General features: G+C 38.8%; 1 protein-coding gene across 3 annotated transcripts in view; it reads left to right on the top strand.

The window, feature by feature from the left end:
* DSCAM (DS cell adhesion molecule) overlaps positions 1–17418 on the top strand; it is a 471096-nt gene that overhangs the window by 56798 nt on the left and 396880 nt on the right. For all 3 annotated transcript variants that reach the window (XM_036381451.2, XM_036381468.2, XM_054518617.1), the window contains exons 2-3: positions 9036–9353; positions 14954–15100. In XM_036381451.2, coding sequence (XP_036237344.1) covers positions 9036–9353; positions 14954–15100 — 465 coding nt within the window. The remainder of the gene's footprint in view (positions 1–9035; positions 9354–14953; positions 15101–17418) is intronic.

The following is a 17418-nucleotide window of genomic DNA, read 5'->3' as shown; positions in this document are numbered from 1 at the left end:
CTGGACAGGTCTAATAAAAACTATGCTCAGCTTTGCTATTTATTTGTAAAACCATGTTGATCCCATTAGGATGTGAAGTTGGTGGCCATCAGGACTCTCTCACAAGCATTAGGTCAACTGCAGCATTTTGAAGACAAGACCCAGATTAAAACCTGTTAAATCTCAGCCAATAAAGCATCGAAAATAATGGCTCTGCTTATGGAAAAAGTGATAATTTTATAAACCAGTTAAAAGAAATCTATGAAAATATGGATTAATTCCATTTTTCAAAAACCTAAGACACATCTAATTATCTTTATTTCTTTCTCATAAAATATTTTTGAGGGAAAAATAAATCTAAGGCTCTTCTCAAATTTCTGTCCCATTGCTTTTGGTGTTCTTGCTGTCTGTTCCTTATGGTAGGAATGAGTGGAATTGAGTTTTTGGGTTTGAGAACCACAGATGCATATTTTTGCCCATAGAGTGACAATTATCTGTTTTTTTTTAGTTTGGGTTTTTTGGTTGGTATTTTTTGAACCACAAATTATTCCTGTTTAGCTGATTAAAAAGCTCCCATCACTTGCATTTATTGCATTTACCATTACTCTGCATTTGTGCACTCCGCCAAAACCCAAACTTCTCTCCCTGCCTTGTGAGTTCTGCTTCTTTTTATGGTTTCACCTGGGAACCTTTTCTTTTAATTGTGGAAGCCTGCTTTGATTTAATGGAAGTTTCTGTCCTCTGAGAATGATAATGTAATGCTGAGTGCTTTTTTTCCATAGTGATTATTATTTGTGGGCAAAACCAACTGCATACTTAATTATCCTCATTAGTGGTTCTGATTTTGAAACTGACTCAAACAAGTAACCCTTTGGAATAAAAGGTTGAGCACTGGCACATTGAATCAGAGTAGCAATTTGAAAAAAACATAATTTTTTGTTGTTTTTTTTGGTGGACACATAGGAAATTTATATTGCTGAACCCTAAAATATTGGCTACCCTTACACAACACATAATATGGGAAATAGTTCTGTATTCTGAGATTTTATACTGTGGGAAGAACTGTGCTCTCCTTTGTTGACTTGACTTAAATCTGTTGTGGGTGCTGGTGCTTAATTGGTGTTTTTGTAATTGTATTAGTTTAATATGTTCATCTCTTTGCTAATTTTATTTTTAATATCAGATAATTTTGGGCAATTGATTTAATTTTGTTTTTCATGTTAAAGCTATTTTGGTTTTAGCATTCTCTCATAATTCTTCTTTAGGGCTGCTTTCACTCTTCTTCATTTTATTAATTCCTTTTTAATAAGACTTGCTTTGGAGTCTGGTCAGAGCATCTTTATCCAGTGATGTTTTCCTGTTCTTGAAGTTTCTTATTCTGCTTCCACCTGAAAATTACTCCTCCTGTAAGCTGTGTTTTACCCTCCTTCCCCTCAAACAACGAGGAATGTTCAATCCTCACCCATTTAGAGGAGCCCTATCCAGAGCCAGAATCAAAGCCAAAGTTGTAAAAGTACATTTGCTTTCCCCTTTCCCCTAATAAAATTTATAATATTTATCAACCTTGTGTGCCAGTCATTAGATAAAACCCCTAGAGGGAGACACGATCACAGATGGATTATTGTAATGCCTCATCACTCTGATCTTTCCACAATAGCTGCAGTAATTTCTCTAGGTCACTTTGCATAGCCTGTTACTGGATAATTGAGTAGTGATAATAACATTCTTGTTTGTAAGTGTCTAATCAGGTTTTGATTCTTTTCAAATGAGGGTTTTTTTTTTTTTTCCCAGTTCATCAAGGGGAGACGTATTGGAATAAAAAAGGCCAATTTAGCCTCTTTTTTTTAAAAAAGATCTCTCTTTTTTAAGTCTCATTCATGGTGATCCATTACAGAATCTTGAAAAAAAAATTAAAAATCATCCTAAATAGTGACACAGCTCATCAGCATTGCACCCTCCTACCCACCCAGGCTCTCTCTGCCCCCCTGTGTTCTGCAATGAGTAATCAGCATAGTTGTGATTGCATTTGTAATGTTTCTATTGCTTTGAAAGGCACAGCAGTGCATTCAGAAATGTTTCATTTATCAGTTCTGTGTGTGTGTGTGTGTGTGTGTGTGTGTTTATGCAAAAAAGATTATCTAAGTATACTGTATTGTTTGGATGTCAACAGGGTAATTAACCTGTAGTATGATACTGGTAATTTAGTTTCCTTAAATATAATTTGTTGTTTAGATGGCTTCAGCCATTTTCCTACAAAAGTTGCTTTGGGTTTATTTCTTTTTTTTTTTTTTGACTGCTTTTTAGATTAATTCCACTAAATTGTCCTACAAGATATTTGTATTTACAGTGAAAAATCAATATTTTATTTTCCTCTGTTAGGGACGACTTCAGTATTTTTCGCTGACCATATGAAAAATGAGGCTTAAATTCTCACTTTAAAAACATTTTCAAATGTTTTGCCATAATTGGGTCTTTTGTTCTCTCTAGGTCTCTACCTCACAGCCATATGCTTTTAATGACTGTGATCACAATGATGTTTTCTTGCCTGCTCTTGCCCTGATTTCAGGCCAGTGAAAAAGGAGCTGTCTGGCTGATAGCAGAGATATGAGAGCCTGAGGAGTTCCTTGAGTCTTAACATCCTTCTGAGTCCCCCCTGCCTTGTCACCTTCTTCTTCCATTTTGCCAAACAATCTCTGTTATTTAATCTCTTCCCTGTCCTCTTTTGGGGATGAAAGGGAACATCTAGTGTGGCTTTTGGGGATGATCCTGTGCAGGGCCAGGAGCTGGACTTGATGATCCCTCTGGGTTCTTTCCAACTCAGGTTATTCTGTGATCTTTGTCGTTTTTTGCCCTGATCCTACTAAATATTTTTATCAGCCACCTCCCGCACCAAAACAAAAGAAAATTTAAAAAACACCAACCAAATAAAAAATCAACAAAGCAAACAAAAAAAAAACCCCAAAAAACAAAACAAAACAACCAAAAAAAACCAAAACAAAAACAAACTATTTTTGAATTTTCTGAAGCCTGCAGATGCATTTAGGAATTGCTGGTGTAAGGACAGGCAAAAGCTGTGATGCTTTCAGGCTCATGCACGAGCCAGACAGGCTGAACTCAGAGCACAAATGTCTGTAAATGTGGACACCAAACATCCACCCTGGAGCTAAAAATGTTGGGGCACCTGTGCTGAACTTCTCCACCTGACTGAGATGTTCAAGAAAGTTGGGAAGTTTTCCTAATCCCTCTCCATCTGCTGGAGATGGTGGGCCAAGGGAAGTGAGTGATTTCCCCCATCAAGGCAGGGTCTCAGCTGAGCCCAGGCTGTTTTTCCTACATTACCTGTGGAGAAGGCTCAAAAAAATTTTCTCCATCTCAAGGCATGATGCCTGAGCTCTTTTAGGAAAAGGCTTCTTCCAGAAGACATGTAGGATATTGATATTTTATTATTTTTTTTAAACTTTGATTAGAGCTTGATGAGCTGATAAGATTACACAGGTTCTTAGTCCTTAAACCTCTTAAGGGAATGTGTCTCATCCTGCTTGGCATCTGTTTGCAAAAATTTTTCCAAATGTCAGCCTCTTCTGGAATGTGCTGTCCCATCATGGTAAAAAGCAGTCCCAGGTGTCTGCCATTCCAATTCAGCATCAGGAGCTTAGACTTTATTAAATATTGGTTTTTCTTTCCTTTATTTTTCTATTTCTATTATATTCATTGGGTTTGCTTCTATGTTTCTTGTGTTTAGGAAGCTGTATTAAAAAAATTACTATTGAAGGTGGCACATATATATCCAATAAATCTGAAGAAAAACTTGATTGTTGCCCAGTTCCTCAATCACAACCTCATTGAGCAGAAAAAGAGAGTGAACATTGATGTCCAACACTGTGGCAAACCTGAAGTTCTACTGTAACACAGTTCAGGCTGTTTCTACAAACCTGCTGTAGTGCAGGAGTGCAGTCAACTGCTTAATTACATAATTTATCTTTTCTGTTTTGATTTTTATTTTATCTAAATAATCTCAGTGGTCTCTTGGCTCCAGACTTTCACTTTGATTCATATCTTTTAATTTATCTATATAAATATTTCATGCTGGATTTGATTAATCAAATGGATGAGAAATAATTTTTCCTTTAGTTTGAAATTGTTATTCATTTAAGACCAAACTTTCCACTTGCAAAGACATTACAGGAACAGCATTTAGTCCTTGAAAAGGGTACAGAATGTGAATTAAATATAAGTATCAATTAATTGTTCAGAGACATTCATATTTTTGAGTGTGGTGAATGGTCTCTCAACCAAAAGTATTTCAGTTCTTTCAAGAGCTGAAGAGAAAAATGGGGCTTCAAATGGCCAATTGCAGAATAGGGGAAGAGGGCTTTGGAAGAATATGAGGCCCAAAAAAACAACTTCAAAATCACAGAAGTGTTATTCAAACTTACTAAAAGATGAAAGAACACATGATGAAAAGGAATTATGTACAACACTAAGGCTCAGCATTGCATTCTGGTGCTGAGTTGAACAGATACAAAATTTTCTTTTGTTCCATGCAAGCTGCAGGAAAATTTTCACTTTTGGCATCTTTAGGGTAAAGGTTCTTGCAGCTGAAGCAACATCAAGGGAAGACATTGTTGAGGAAGGGTGTGGTGGTACCAGTTGTGGGTTTCTCTGGGTCTGGATTGAAGGCACTTGAGATGGTGTTTCATGTTCAGACTCAGGTGTTTATTATTTCTTATCAGTAAACAGTCTCCCTGCTGTGAGTTCTGCAGCTTTTCATTAGAAGGCACAAAATGGCCAACAATCTCTTGGTACAAGGTCTTTTAAGACTAAACTATCCAATGAAGAACTGACACCTGGATTATTTTCCCTTTTAACCCAATAACTGATCCCAAAAAGCTGCAATGGGGACTTTTCTGCCCAATTACAAAATGCCACCCAAACCCACGGAGAAGAAGGAAGAAGAAGCATGAAGAAGAAACCCAGGACAACACCCTGTGCCCTCCATCTTGCTGCCATCCACAACATACTAACAACCCCAAAACCTCAATTTCTCACCAAGTGATGCACCTGCACTACTCTCTATAATCTATTTCACACTTTTGTGGATTCTGGTTTATCTTGAAGTCTGGGAAACTTTCTCCATGAATGAGGGTCAGAGTCAGTGCTCCCTGGGGGTCAGGGCACCCCAGAGCAGACAGAGAAATATTCCCTGTGCCCTGGGTTTCCACAGAAGGTAAGAGGACAGATGGTTTCATGGCTTTTGCATATCTTCTCTCATCTCTTTGTTGGTGCTGATCCCTCCTTGTCACCAGATCCCACATGGGACAAGCCCAAGCTGGATGGATGCAGTGCTGTCATTTAAATGTAGGATCTTCTCTCTCACACCTTAGTGACACCCTTTTCTGCCCAGGAAAAAGGAGGATTGAGAAACAGCAGTTTCAGCCTGGTGTCCTTTGTGAAGCCTTAACAGGAATATCACAGGAGGTACTGGCCAGGTCCTTGTTGAAGAGCTTCAATGCTCAGCATGCACAGACCTGGAGGAGTGACCTGCCTGAGAGAAAAGGCCACCTCTGTAAAAACAAAAAGTGACCCCACTCTCAGCTGTGCCAATAGCTACAGGTGTTGGAAATGCCAAAGCCAGCCTAAATGTTCCTGGCTGTGTGTCCATCCTGGTTCCACCTGCCCAGCCAGGCTTGCAGTGCTGTGTCCCTGGCTGGGGGAGATCAGCTCACAGCTCCACTGAGCAGCTTGTAAAGAATCATTGCAGTTCAAAAGAGATCTCTCAAGTGCCAACAGAAATTTTGCATCTGGCTGATGTATTCAGCACTTTGCTAAGCACAGCAGCCTTGTCTCCCCTGAAAATCAGGATGAATTTCCTTGGCTGTAAAGCTTTGTCAGTTCCCCTTATCGCTTCAAGTACTTGAGAGTAAGGAATGCTGATTGAACTTGCAAAAAATTTATCCACCTCCCATCTCCCTCCCTCTCTCCCCTCTATTTTCCCTCCCCCATACCTCTCTCCCCATTCTTAGGCGTGAGATCCTGGCATCTATTGAGCCTTAGAATCCAGAAGTGCTTCTTGTCCTTTGATCTGATAAACTGTTGATGTTCTCCTTTATCCACTCAGCCGAGGACAAAATTCTCTGCCTTCCTGCCCCAAAGTGCTTGCAGGTGCAGATTGTTTGTCACCTTTTCATTCCAGCTGGGGCACCTGAGCACTGCTGAGGTGCAGCCTTCCTCTTGTTTCCCTCCAGAATTATTGGTTTGGTAATAAATAACCCTCATTCAGGAAGAATCTTTTCTTCCCTTACACTGTGAAATGATGTGATCTCTGTCCAGACCAAGTGCAGTCACTCAGCTGCAAGAGTTTTCAGTTCTGCCTTGGATATTATTTTCTCTTCTATGATTGCCTTTTTTTTTGTATTTTCCATTTTTCAGGTATTTCTCTTTGCTGTTTTATTTCTGTAACTTTCATCAGTTTCGCTGACCACTCTCCCTTGCAAATCTTACTCTGAGTTGCTTCTCCTTTCTGAAAAATACAGTGTTTAGTTGGCTCATATTCTATCATTAAGTAATATATAATTAATTACACATCATCTTTGACTTGTCTCAACTTCAATTAGGCTTCAATAAATCACTTTTTCTGTCATTCAGCTAGTCCCTTTCTTCCTACAGAATGTTCAGGAGAAATATCTTTTTAATAAAAGCTTCTGAAATCCCATTTTTGTCATTGGATGTCTCCAACGTAGCTTACACAGTGAATTCCACCACAAAAAGCATCTGGGCTGTCAGCATTGTGTATAAGTGTGTGTATTACAGCACTGTGATTATTTTCCAGGGATCTTGGTGTGTTTGTGGCTGCCATTAGGATGAATGTGTAGCAGATGCTGGTTTAAAATGAAGCACTATTGTACTGGCTGATGGATGCAAAGTTTGTCAAAAGTAGGGAAAGCTTCTACAGGGGATACAAAGCAGCTGGAAAAATTCATTGTTATGTGCTGCTAGCGTGAGTCTTTAGTTCAGCTGCGCTGTGTTTCATTGGGAAGTTAGATTCTGTGGAAGTGTCAAACAGAGTTCTGATATTCTCTATTTTTATGGCATTCATAATTTGGTATTTACCTCTTTGTTCTTGGCCAGGAAATCTACTGGATTTGCTTGAATATCTGCTAAGAAGCAGCGCAGCATAATAAAAGCTGGAAACACATGCGAACTGTGTTTATTACTTCCACGTGAATGTCTTGTTGGCCAATGGAAATTTAAATGCCCTGTTGATTGTTTCATTTGTATTTGCAGAGAAAAGCTTGTACAGCAGATGAACAATGCTAAATTGTTTTTTTTTCCACTTCTCTATTATGTTACCAACAATACAGTTCTCTGCTTCAAAGTACAACTATAATTAGAAATGTGATTATGTAAAAGTGGCACCATCTTATTCACTCCTTCTGAATGAGGATTCAGCTTCTTCCTGTGTTTAGTCCTATTGTGCCTATTTTTGCTTTCCAGATGCCTGAGTTCCCCTTGGGATTGCACCCACTAGGTGGAATTTATCTTGCAGGGGATTTATTCTGTGCTGGCACCTGCCTCATCTAAATGCAGGAGCTCAGCTCCACAGTTGAAATTTCTTCTTTCTGAAGCTCCAAGTGCCTTTCAACCTTCCCTGTGCCATTTATTTATCCTGCATGCCAGCCATCTTTCCCTATTGGAGAGGGTGTCTCTCTTTTTTTTTAATTCCCAGGGATTCCCAGAGCCAGTTTTGTTGTCTTTTGAGTCTCTCTTGATTGATATTTAGAATAAACACCTTCCCACCTTGCATCTTTGCAAATTATCAAAAGAGAGAAGGAAATAATAGTCTATTTTGTGCTCCAAACTATCATAAAATGCAGTGGCAGAATTAGACAAGAGAGTTCATGGCTTAGAATTGGGATTGCAAGTTCTTTCTGCAGGATAAAAGAATCCATCTTGTGCAAATGAAGGTTGCCCTGAAATCTGTCTCATCACTTCTCGCTGGGATCTCCTCCAGTGGGGTCACCTTTTCAAAAACTGACCCCTTACCAGCCTTGCTTTAGAAAATCCTGTCAGAATCTACTGTATTCAACATAGAGTGAAACATCCAAGTCTCTGCTTGGGTCAAGCAAAACTGACAGTTTTTTTTTTTACAAGTGAACACTATATGCAAATACAAATCATATTGGTGGTATTGGAATTTATCCTACCATTTATTGGATGTGTTAGGCTTATCAGCTCTCCAGCAGAGGTTACGAAGGTACTTTAGAGAAAATGTTGGGGGAGCTTTTAACCACCTGGAGACTACAATCCTTCCAATGAGAGCTGACTAGCCCATGGCTGAAGTGGTTAATCTGGTGCTACGACTAATATTGGCTCTTTCCACTGATACAGATTCTTCAGTTTAAGGTTGGCAGTGGGACTCCATGGAGTCACATAGATGGCAGAGCCAAGATTGTCATAGGCACCTGGGTTTAGAGGTCTTTGCCAGAAAGACCTGACCAAATGATATAAAGCATTTACTAAGCTGTATCTGTATTAAGTATAGACCTGTGTTACTATTAAGGAGCAATGGGAATTTCTTTTCACTGTTTGCTCAGTTCTTTTTATTACTTTATAAATAATTTTTGCCACGGGAAGACTGTAAAAATAAATTTAGGGATGCTAACAGAAACTACCTGTGTTCCAGGCAGAAATTTAGTCTCTGGAATTTCATAAAGGCAGATTACTGATAGATTTTTGCAGGCTGTATGAGGAGTGCTGCCTCAGCAAGTGCAGGAGTAAGCGGATCCGTGTCCATTTACACCAAAAGGGGTTTCTCATTTTACTTTTGGGGGCAAACCACTTACTGTGTTTAACCTGGCGGTATTTTCTTTGAAAACAAGAAACATTTTATTATTTTATATATTTATTTTATTAGAGCTGCCATTAGCATCCAGAATAGCTTTGATTACCTTCCCTGGGCGCCGCGTTTCGCTTGGCGTCGTTGTCGGACCGTGTCGCGCGCTGCTGAAATTCCTCAGGTTTTCAAGGTCTGTTCTTTTTTTCTCCTTGTCTTGCAGTTTTCAGTGAAGAGCTACACGCCAGTCTCTACTTTGTCAATGCATCTCTGCAAGAGGTAGTGTTTGCTAGCACCACAGGGACTCTGGTCCCCTGTCCAGCAGCGGGGATCCCCCCGGTGACGCTCAGATGGTACCTAGCGACGGGCGAGGAGATCTACGATGTCCCAGGGATCCGCCACGTCCACCCCAATGGCACTCTCCAAATCTTCCCCTTCCCTCCTTCAAGCTTTAATAACTTAATCCATGATAACACTTACTATTGCACAGCTGAAAATCCTTCAGGGAAAATCAGGAGTCAGGATGTTCACATTAAGGCTGGTAAGTTGAATCTTTTATTGGGTTCACACAGGATTGAGGAGGGAGGGAATTTGGGTGTTTCAAAGAGAAGAAATCAGTCAGGGGACGTTGGCCAGAAGCGTAACCTCTAAACTCTTAACAATATTAAGTTTATCATGAATTCTTTCCTCTCCTCTCCTCCCCAGTTTGAATTATTTTGGTGCTGAAAAGTTAGTTTTCCAAAGATCAGTTGAGCACAAATATAAGGAGAAACGAACTGATAAATCAACAATCAAACCATGCTTGCACATTAAAGAGTTGTGTGAGAAGAAGATGGATTTTGTACATGGGCTGGAAGAGAAGAGGAATGATTAGCCTAAGGTCACAGCTCTCCTCACTTGTTTTTGGTCACTTGTGCTTTGTTTTGAGAGAGAAATTTGTGTCCCCTGCAATGATTCAGAAGCTGATGTGGGTCCGCAGGCAGTGCTTTTCCTTTAAGCTAAAATATGCAAATGAGCAGCATGGTTTTGCATCTGTTTTCTGTATTGACTGGGTCAGCCAGTGGGGAATTACAGAGGAATCAAAATCAGGCCTTTTGTTACAACACATGAACGTGATTGCACAGCTTTTGAAGATTTCTGTCTATCTGCTTCAGTTAATTAAAATATTCAAACAAACAAACAAAAAATAGTCTGGGAGCTGACCCTTGGCAAATGCAAATCCTTGGAAGCTCTTTGTTTTTGGTGGAGATATGCTTGGCTTTTCTCAGAAGAGAACAACCTTTCCTCTAGAGATTTGTCTTCACAGGAGTTTCACAGGGAAAAAAAACCTGTGAAGAGTTAACAAGTAGATTTGCCTGAGACTTTCTTTTTAAATAATAAAATGCACTCTCATCTTCTTAACAATAAGTTAACATTCAGAGATCTGTAGTTTGTAGGCAGCTGGGAAGCAAGAATAAAAACCAGGTTTCCATAAAATTCGTATCTCATTAAAATTTTAGTCTAGGAAAGTGGGTTTTCTTGCACAAGAAGCATCCAGTAGAAGCAAGTTATCATGTTACATATATGGGGAGTTCTGTGATGGCCTGTGCTTCTTATGAAATTATTTAGTTGTCCATAAAAAAAACAACCAAACTTGAAAATCAAAGATTCATATGAACACATTGTAACCAACTTTGTGTTTGAAACTCCATTCTGGTTTTTGAGCTTTTGGTTTTACTGTCGTGGATTTGAGGGCAAGTTGTCTGGTAGAATTATATTCAGAGACAACATCATGTTTATTTTTGTATTTTCTGGATTTGTTAATGTGTCTACATTTTAAACACCTTTTGGGCAGTATTTTTTTCCAGGACTGCTTTCCAATTTTTAGATTTCTTAGATAAACTAATGTGGTGATACAAAGAAGGCTAAAACTTGCAGTTTTGCTGGCTAAGGCTCTGAGCTGTGTTCCTTTAGGTGTCAAACATTCATCCATGGTACTCCAAAACAAGATTTCTCCCTCTGCTTGAGAAATGAACCTTGCAAATAAAAAAAGGGCCTTGGAAAAGGACTTTGCTGTTGGCAGTCTAGGTGCTTGGCTCAGAAGTTAATGACTCCTCTTTTTTTGCCAAGTCAGGAATGCCCCCTTTACCTCTTTTCTTTCCTTTTGTAACCTTTTACCTCATTTCCACTAATTTCCCAATTTAACTCAATTTCTCAGTTAATCAGAGGTTTGGATAATGAGTTCCCTTCCTTCACATGAGCTGATGCTGTGTCAAAGCTGTCTCTGTGCCTGATGGCAGGCCACAGCTACCAATGAGCACCTTTTCCAAGGGCTGTGCAACCCCTCAATCACAGGAAAACACAATTTGAAGTCTTCTGTGCATGGCAGTCAAGTGCATTTTATGCTCAGATGATAAACCCTGGGTTGCTCAAATTTGAAATTAGAAACTTCATTTCTTTATGTGGTACTTGCAAATTATTTCTGTTCATGTGAAATCTGAAAAATATTACAGACTGGCATGAATTAACATGGTTTTGGGTATTTTGTTTTTGTTTTGTTTTTTTTTCTAATTTCCTGCTTCCAATGTACTCCAACAGCAATTGGTTTCCTAAGAATACAGAAAAAATCAGTGGATAATCTGGTCATAGCACAAAGACATATATGGTTCTGCACATTTCTCAAAGCTTGAGAAAGTCTGGAGCTCATTTACCCCTTTTCCCAGGAATTGGGGGGCAGATGTAAAAATTCCAGCTCACAGTAATTGTAATTGTGGTTCTGCATGTAATTTGGGATATAGTGCAACAAATATTCCCAAACTCCTCTCAAAAAATCATAACCCCAACCTGGACACCCAAACCTAGTCCTCTTCCATGCCAGTCCCACATGGGAGTCAAGGTCTCCATTTTATCTTCAAGCTCTCCCGTGCGGTAATGGCACTGAAGAGTTTGTTTTTTTTTTTTTTTTTTTCTTAAGCAAAGGTTGACATTCTCATAAAAACTAATGACCTGGGGACTTGGGATTAAAAAAAAAATAGAAAAAGTAAAAATCAGCAATTTATTCATGGAAACTGTCAAAACTATGATTTGGAAATAGCTGAGGAGCCTCATAAATCACAATAATGTAAATTTTTTAAAGCAAGGAAATGAATAAACTCTTTCCAGTTTTTGTGCCTCACGTGGTTTCTGTGTCAGATTTTATTGCCAAAATCAGTTGGGCAGATTTTCAAAGTGGCCAAGTGTCACTATAGGACAGGAAATAACAGAGCACAGACATGCTGCTTCTTTTAAGGTAAAAAGCACTTTTTAATTTCTGATTCCAACATTTATAGTTTTCCAAAAGTGACAGTGGATTGGAGGGTGACAGTGCCACCTCTCCAATGACACTGGACAAACCAACAATCCATCAAATTTCTCTTCCTCCATAAAAGAATGCAAAACAATGAGTTATTTACAGAATGTGTGTAAAAAAAATCGTTACAAGAATGTAAACATCAGAAAGCTTAAAAAATCTTAAAAAATCAAAGAGACAGCCAAGTGTTCTGAAAAGTGCAAACACCCTCAGCACTGAGTTGGGGTATTGCTGCTGAACAGGCCTTTCCTGGGAATGATGGCTGGAGCAAGAGCACAGACACAAATCAGCCTCATTAAGATGATCCATGTGCCATTCCCTGGGTGTGGGACAAGGTCAGGGAACTGCTTCACCACGGGGCAGCCAATGCTGAAAAGTCACTGCATTAAAGGTGCTTATAATATCAGTTTAACAGTCATAACAGGGTTAAGAATCCTAACCTTCGATTAGAAATCAATTATTGACTTTTTAAAAAACAGCAGTGTCTATCTTGCAATAGAAAATTGATATTTTTTCCTTTTAAAAAAGATATTTCATTTTAAATTAAATTTAGTTATTTTTGGTAAGGGCTTCTCTAAGTTACATTGTTACAGCAATGTTTGGGATGGAGAACCATACTTTTTGCAGTGGTAACAATGGACCTGAAAATTTGAAGACTGTGGTTACATTTCCTTACTCTGCCATTTTTTTTCTTGAAATCCACCCTAAGTGGGGCAGACATTTGGAAATTCCAGCGCTGCTGGTGTTTAGAAACACTTTTGTAAACTCTGAAAAGAATTTACTGACTTTTCAGCCAGAATCAGTGGGGCTAAATGTATTTGTACAGAGCTTGATCTTGGTCTGTTTGTGGACAGGAAAGATGGGCCAGAAATGTCCCTGTAATGTGGCATCTCAGCATTGTTGTTCTTCCCAATAATTTTTACTCTCAGGCAGATCCAGGTCTCAGGCACACTGAAATTTCCAGTGCACTCATCCCTGTTCCCATTGAAATGGTTTGTTTTGGCTCTGGTGATTCCTTTTTTGCACCTTGACCTTGTGTTTCCATGGAGAATCTTTGTTGTGCTTGTGTGTCCTGTCTCACCCTTTCACTTGCTGTAGAAAACATCTCTCTCTTCTCTGCTCTGCCACCTTCTCCGTGAACTCTTGCTCACAGAAATGCTCATCCCTCACCCTTCATGGAATTATTTCAGGATTTGCCTTCTTTCCATTCTCCTACCCAGTGCAACTTCATCTCATCCCAACATCATCAGTTTGGTGTGTGGGAATGATTTTTCCAGTTGTGCTTTTATCTTCCTCGTCCACCCAGTTGTTCTTTTTTCTCTTTTTCCATTATATTAATTATTTCAGACTCAAGACAAGTACTATGCTGATTCTAAACATTTTTTGAGTCATGTTGGATTTTATTATGACATGTTTTTTTAAAATAAAATTGTGGTTTTGTTGCTGGGATTTTTTTCCCATTAAGTGATCTCTTTCAGGACTGGTCAATCAAATGTAGCTCTCCTCTTACTCTCATTTCTCTGTGTTCCTGACACACATTTCGTTTTTTCTCTCTGTCACCTCCATCAATTTTCTCCTCTGGTTCTCACTTCTTCAAAATCCTAAATGACACTGACCTTCCCTTCTCCCCTTTGGATGTGCAATTCACACACAGCACCAGCCTGTACCTCTGTGCTCTTTGACAGAGCACAAAACCCTCTGTGAAGGGAGGTGTGGCTGGGGAAGCTGCACAAGTAACATGAAACATAACTCCATTTACCCACATAAATAAGCAGTTCCTACACAGAGACTCCCAGAATTAGGTGAGGAAAAGACACAGAGTAAGAGATGCAGATGTTGAGGAAACAAAAAATCTGGGAACGTTTTGCCTTGTTTTTAAGTTCTTCCAAGCCTTATGATATTTACATTCTTGTAACGAACTTTCTCTTTTTTCCGTAAATACCTATTGTTTTGCATTCTTTCTGAAAAAAGAAAAATTTAATGAGCTGTTGGTTTGTCCTGTGTCATTGTAGAGCTAGCACTGTCACCCTCCAATCCACTGTCACTTTTGAAAACCTATTGAGAGGAATAGTGGATTTGTCTTTACAAACAAGCTGTGGGTCTGCTGGTAGGTAAAACCAGCTCTAGAAGATAAAAGAAACAATGGGAAGGATTCACTGATTGATGAATGGAAAAAGAGATTTGCCTTTACAAATAAACTTTAGGTTTGCTGATAAACAAAATTAGACATTGAGAGATGAAAGAAACAATGGGGAAAAAAACGTCCTAAATTCCATAAGAATTAAAAATTAAAAGGGAGGGTTATACGTTAGAGGGAAATCTCTGGTGTCAGGCATTCTGGGCAGTCTGTACCTCTCAAGTACCTCAGCCAATGGGGAAAGAGAGAAGGGAAAAGTGGCCAGGAAATTGGGATAGAAAGGAGTCTGCGTCCTCCAAAAATTTGAGACCCCAGAGGAATGCGCCATGGCCTCTCCCTTTATTCCAATAAAGTAAAAGGACTCCTCTGTCTCCTTTTTGGACACAAACCTCTGGGGTTTGTGGATTAATTTTCCTCATACTATAAATGTTAAAGTCAGAAATTAAACAACCTTCTTTTTACCTTAAAAATTCCAGTATCCGCATTGTTTTATTCCCTATCCTATAACAACAGGAATGCTTCTGTATCAACTTGTAGGTGTGTGCCATTCACTGAGATGAGAGCTCCCAGACTGATTCTGGGGGCACCCTGCAAGGCTGGCTGAGGCAGTGGCTGAGGTGTGGGGCTGCAATTCCTGTAACAATTCCTGTAACAAAGGCTCCTCTTGTCCCTGCAGTTTTACGGGAACCCTATACAGTCCGTGTGGAGGACCAGAAAGCCATGAGAGGCAATGTAGCAGTGTTCAAGTGCATTATCCCCTCCTCTGTGGAGGCATACATCACTGTTGTCTCATGGGAGAAAGACACAGTCTCGCTTGTCTCAGGTAGGCTCTTACAGATTTTTATTTTTGTTTTTCCCAGCTGGCAATGGCAGAGATGTATTGTATTTGCGCAGTGCCCGACAACAGAAGGAATGATGAATCAGACTCCATGATCTCAGGAGGCTAATTTATTGTTTTATGATATTATATTATATTAAAGAATTCTAAACTGTACTATACTATAGAATACAGAAAGGATACTTACTGAATGCTAAAAAGATAAAAATGAAAACTCCTGACTCTCTCCAGAGCCCCAACACAGCTTGGCCCTGATTGTCCAAAGAGTGAAAACAACAACTCACAGCAGAATCCAATGAAACAATCACCTGTGGGCAAACAATCCCCAAACACATTCCACATGAGCACAACACAGGAGAAGCAAATGAGATAATGTTGTTTTCATTTTTCTCTGAGGCTTCTCAGCTTCCCAGGAGAAAAACCCTGGGAGAAGGGATTTTTCAGAAAATATGAATGTGACAGAAACAGATTCCTGTTTCTTTTTGCCCCCCCCCAAATGCCTGATGTTTGCTTTGGTTCAATTATAACTGAGTGGGATGTCATCCTCCCAGTAATGTATTTCACTTCAGTGTTGCTATATCCCTGTGACTGTGTGTGTGATGTGAAGGCTTCAGACAGCCCTGCTTTTCTAGCCTGCTTGAGGGGAAAATAACATGGTTTTTGTTTTATACCAGACATAAAACCAGCTTTTTGGTGCTGTGGCAGTGGGTTTGCATTTTAAGTTTGAAAAAGAGCTCGTGCACGCCAAGGAAATTTGAGTGTCATAAACATGTGCTGGGTTGTAATTGTTTTTAGTAGTGATGTTACTCATGGATTAGAAGAAATCCTGAGTCTAAATGAGTTTGGTTATGTTTAAATGAGGTATGTAATCAATATTTATAGTTTCATAGCATTTTAATCCCAAATATCTTCATAGATAACAGTGGAGGCTTAAGCACTGCCATAAGCTGAACATATTGAAGTGAAAAAATCTGTACTAAAGCAGTTATGTGCATTAATCTATTTACTGACAAAGGGAGAAAATGTGAGGCATTGTTCAGGAATTTGGGCAAAGAAAATCTAACATTTCAAAGCATAAATATTGTAAGAAATTAATGGGAAAACAGGTAGGAGAAATATTTTCAGTATAGTACATATCTGAATTATATATAATGCAGAGTGCAGCTGTTGTTACACATACAAATGATTTATGTGTGCAGAAATTGGAAATGTATTGTTCCAGGGCTGTGCAGAATGGGAAAAAAATAGTTTGAGTTAAATGTTGTACAGTCTACTCAAGGAATATGTTTGTGTTTATGATGCTCAGGCATGTGGAAATGTTTCTGTACACCTCCTCAGTATATTAATAATTTTTATTTTCTGGAAAATTGTGTCATTGGTGGCAATACCTGTGTCTCTATATGGCTCATATTATAGATTTAATTTCTCTCAATGTTTTACTGATTCCTGACATCACCTTGAAATATTTTGCTCAAAAATTATTAATTCAAAGACACTTCTAAACATTTGGTAGGTATTTAAAAGCCATGTAATTGATGATCAGTTGTTCTATGTTGCACTGTCTAAGCTTGGTAAATTCATTTTCTTATTATGCTCTTGGATTTTGGTAATATCATAATTTTTTGTCATTGAGCAACTGCAGCTGGGTGTGTTTGCACAGAGGTCTGGAATATCTGAATTGCTGGACTCACCAGCACTTCAGCCAACACAGGTCAGAGCTGTATTTAAATGAAAAAAAACACAAGCTTTCCATTATTCTGTATATATTGATGCAAAACTATGCTTAAGTTTCTTATGATTGCAACTATTTAACACAACAGTGGATGGATGCGTTTATTTTGCTTAGTCTTAAAATATTTTTTTTATTTATTAGTCTTAAAATAATCTGCTACGTGGTGCATGTACATCTGTAGGTGTGACTCTTGGCTGGAGGAAAAAACATTAATTTCTTCATGATTAACTACCTTAATTTTATTTCTAAGTTTATACATTCTATGCTATAAGAAAAAGATGCCTGTTTTCTGTGGAAACATTGGCTGAGAGGACACAATCTGAGTTTCTTCTACCCCTATGATATCTGAGAGTGGCTCAATCCTACCTAGACCCTGGAATCAGGAGTAGGGGACACCCAGGTCTCTGTAATCTCCTTTTTAGGGAAAAAATATTCCAGCTCTTCAAAACATCATGGCTGCTACTTACAGATAATTTATTTTTTAATTAGCTTATATTGGTTTTAATCCCAAATTTTGGGGGAATAAAACAGTATAATAACATTCAACTACATAGATCTAAATCTAATATTT

This window comes from Molothrus ater, chromosome 2 (assembly GCF_012460135.2).
Source record: "Molothrus ater isolate BHLD 08-10-18 breed brown headed cowbird chromosome 2, BPBGC_Mater_1.1, whole genome shotgun sequence".
In the NCBI taxonomy this organism is placed as follows: Eukaryota; Metazoa; Chordata; class Aves; order Passeriformes; family Icteridae; genus Molothrus; species Molothrus ater.
This window is presented reverse-complemented; position numbering and strand designations above follow the sequence as displayed.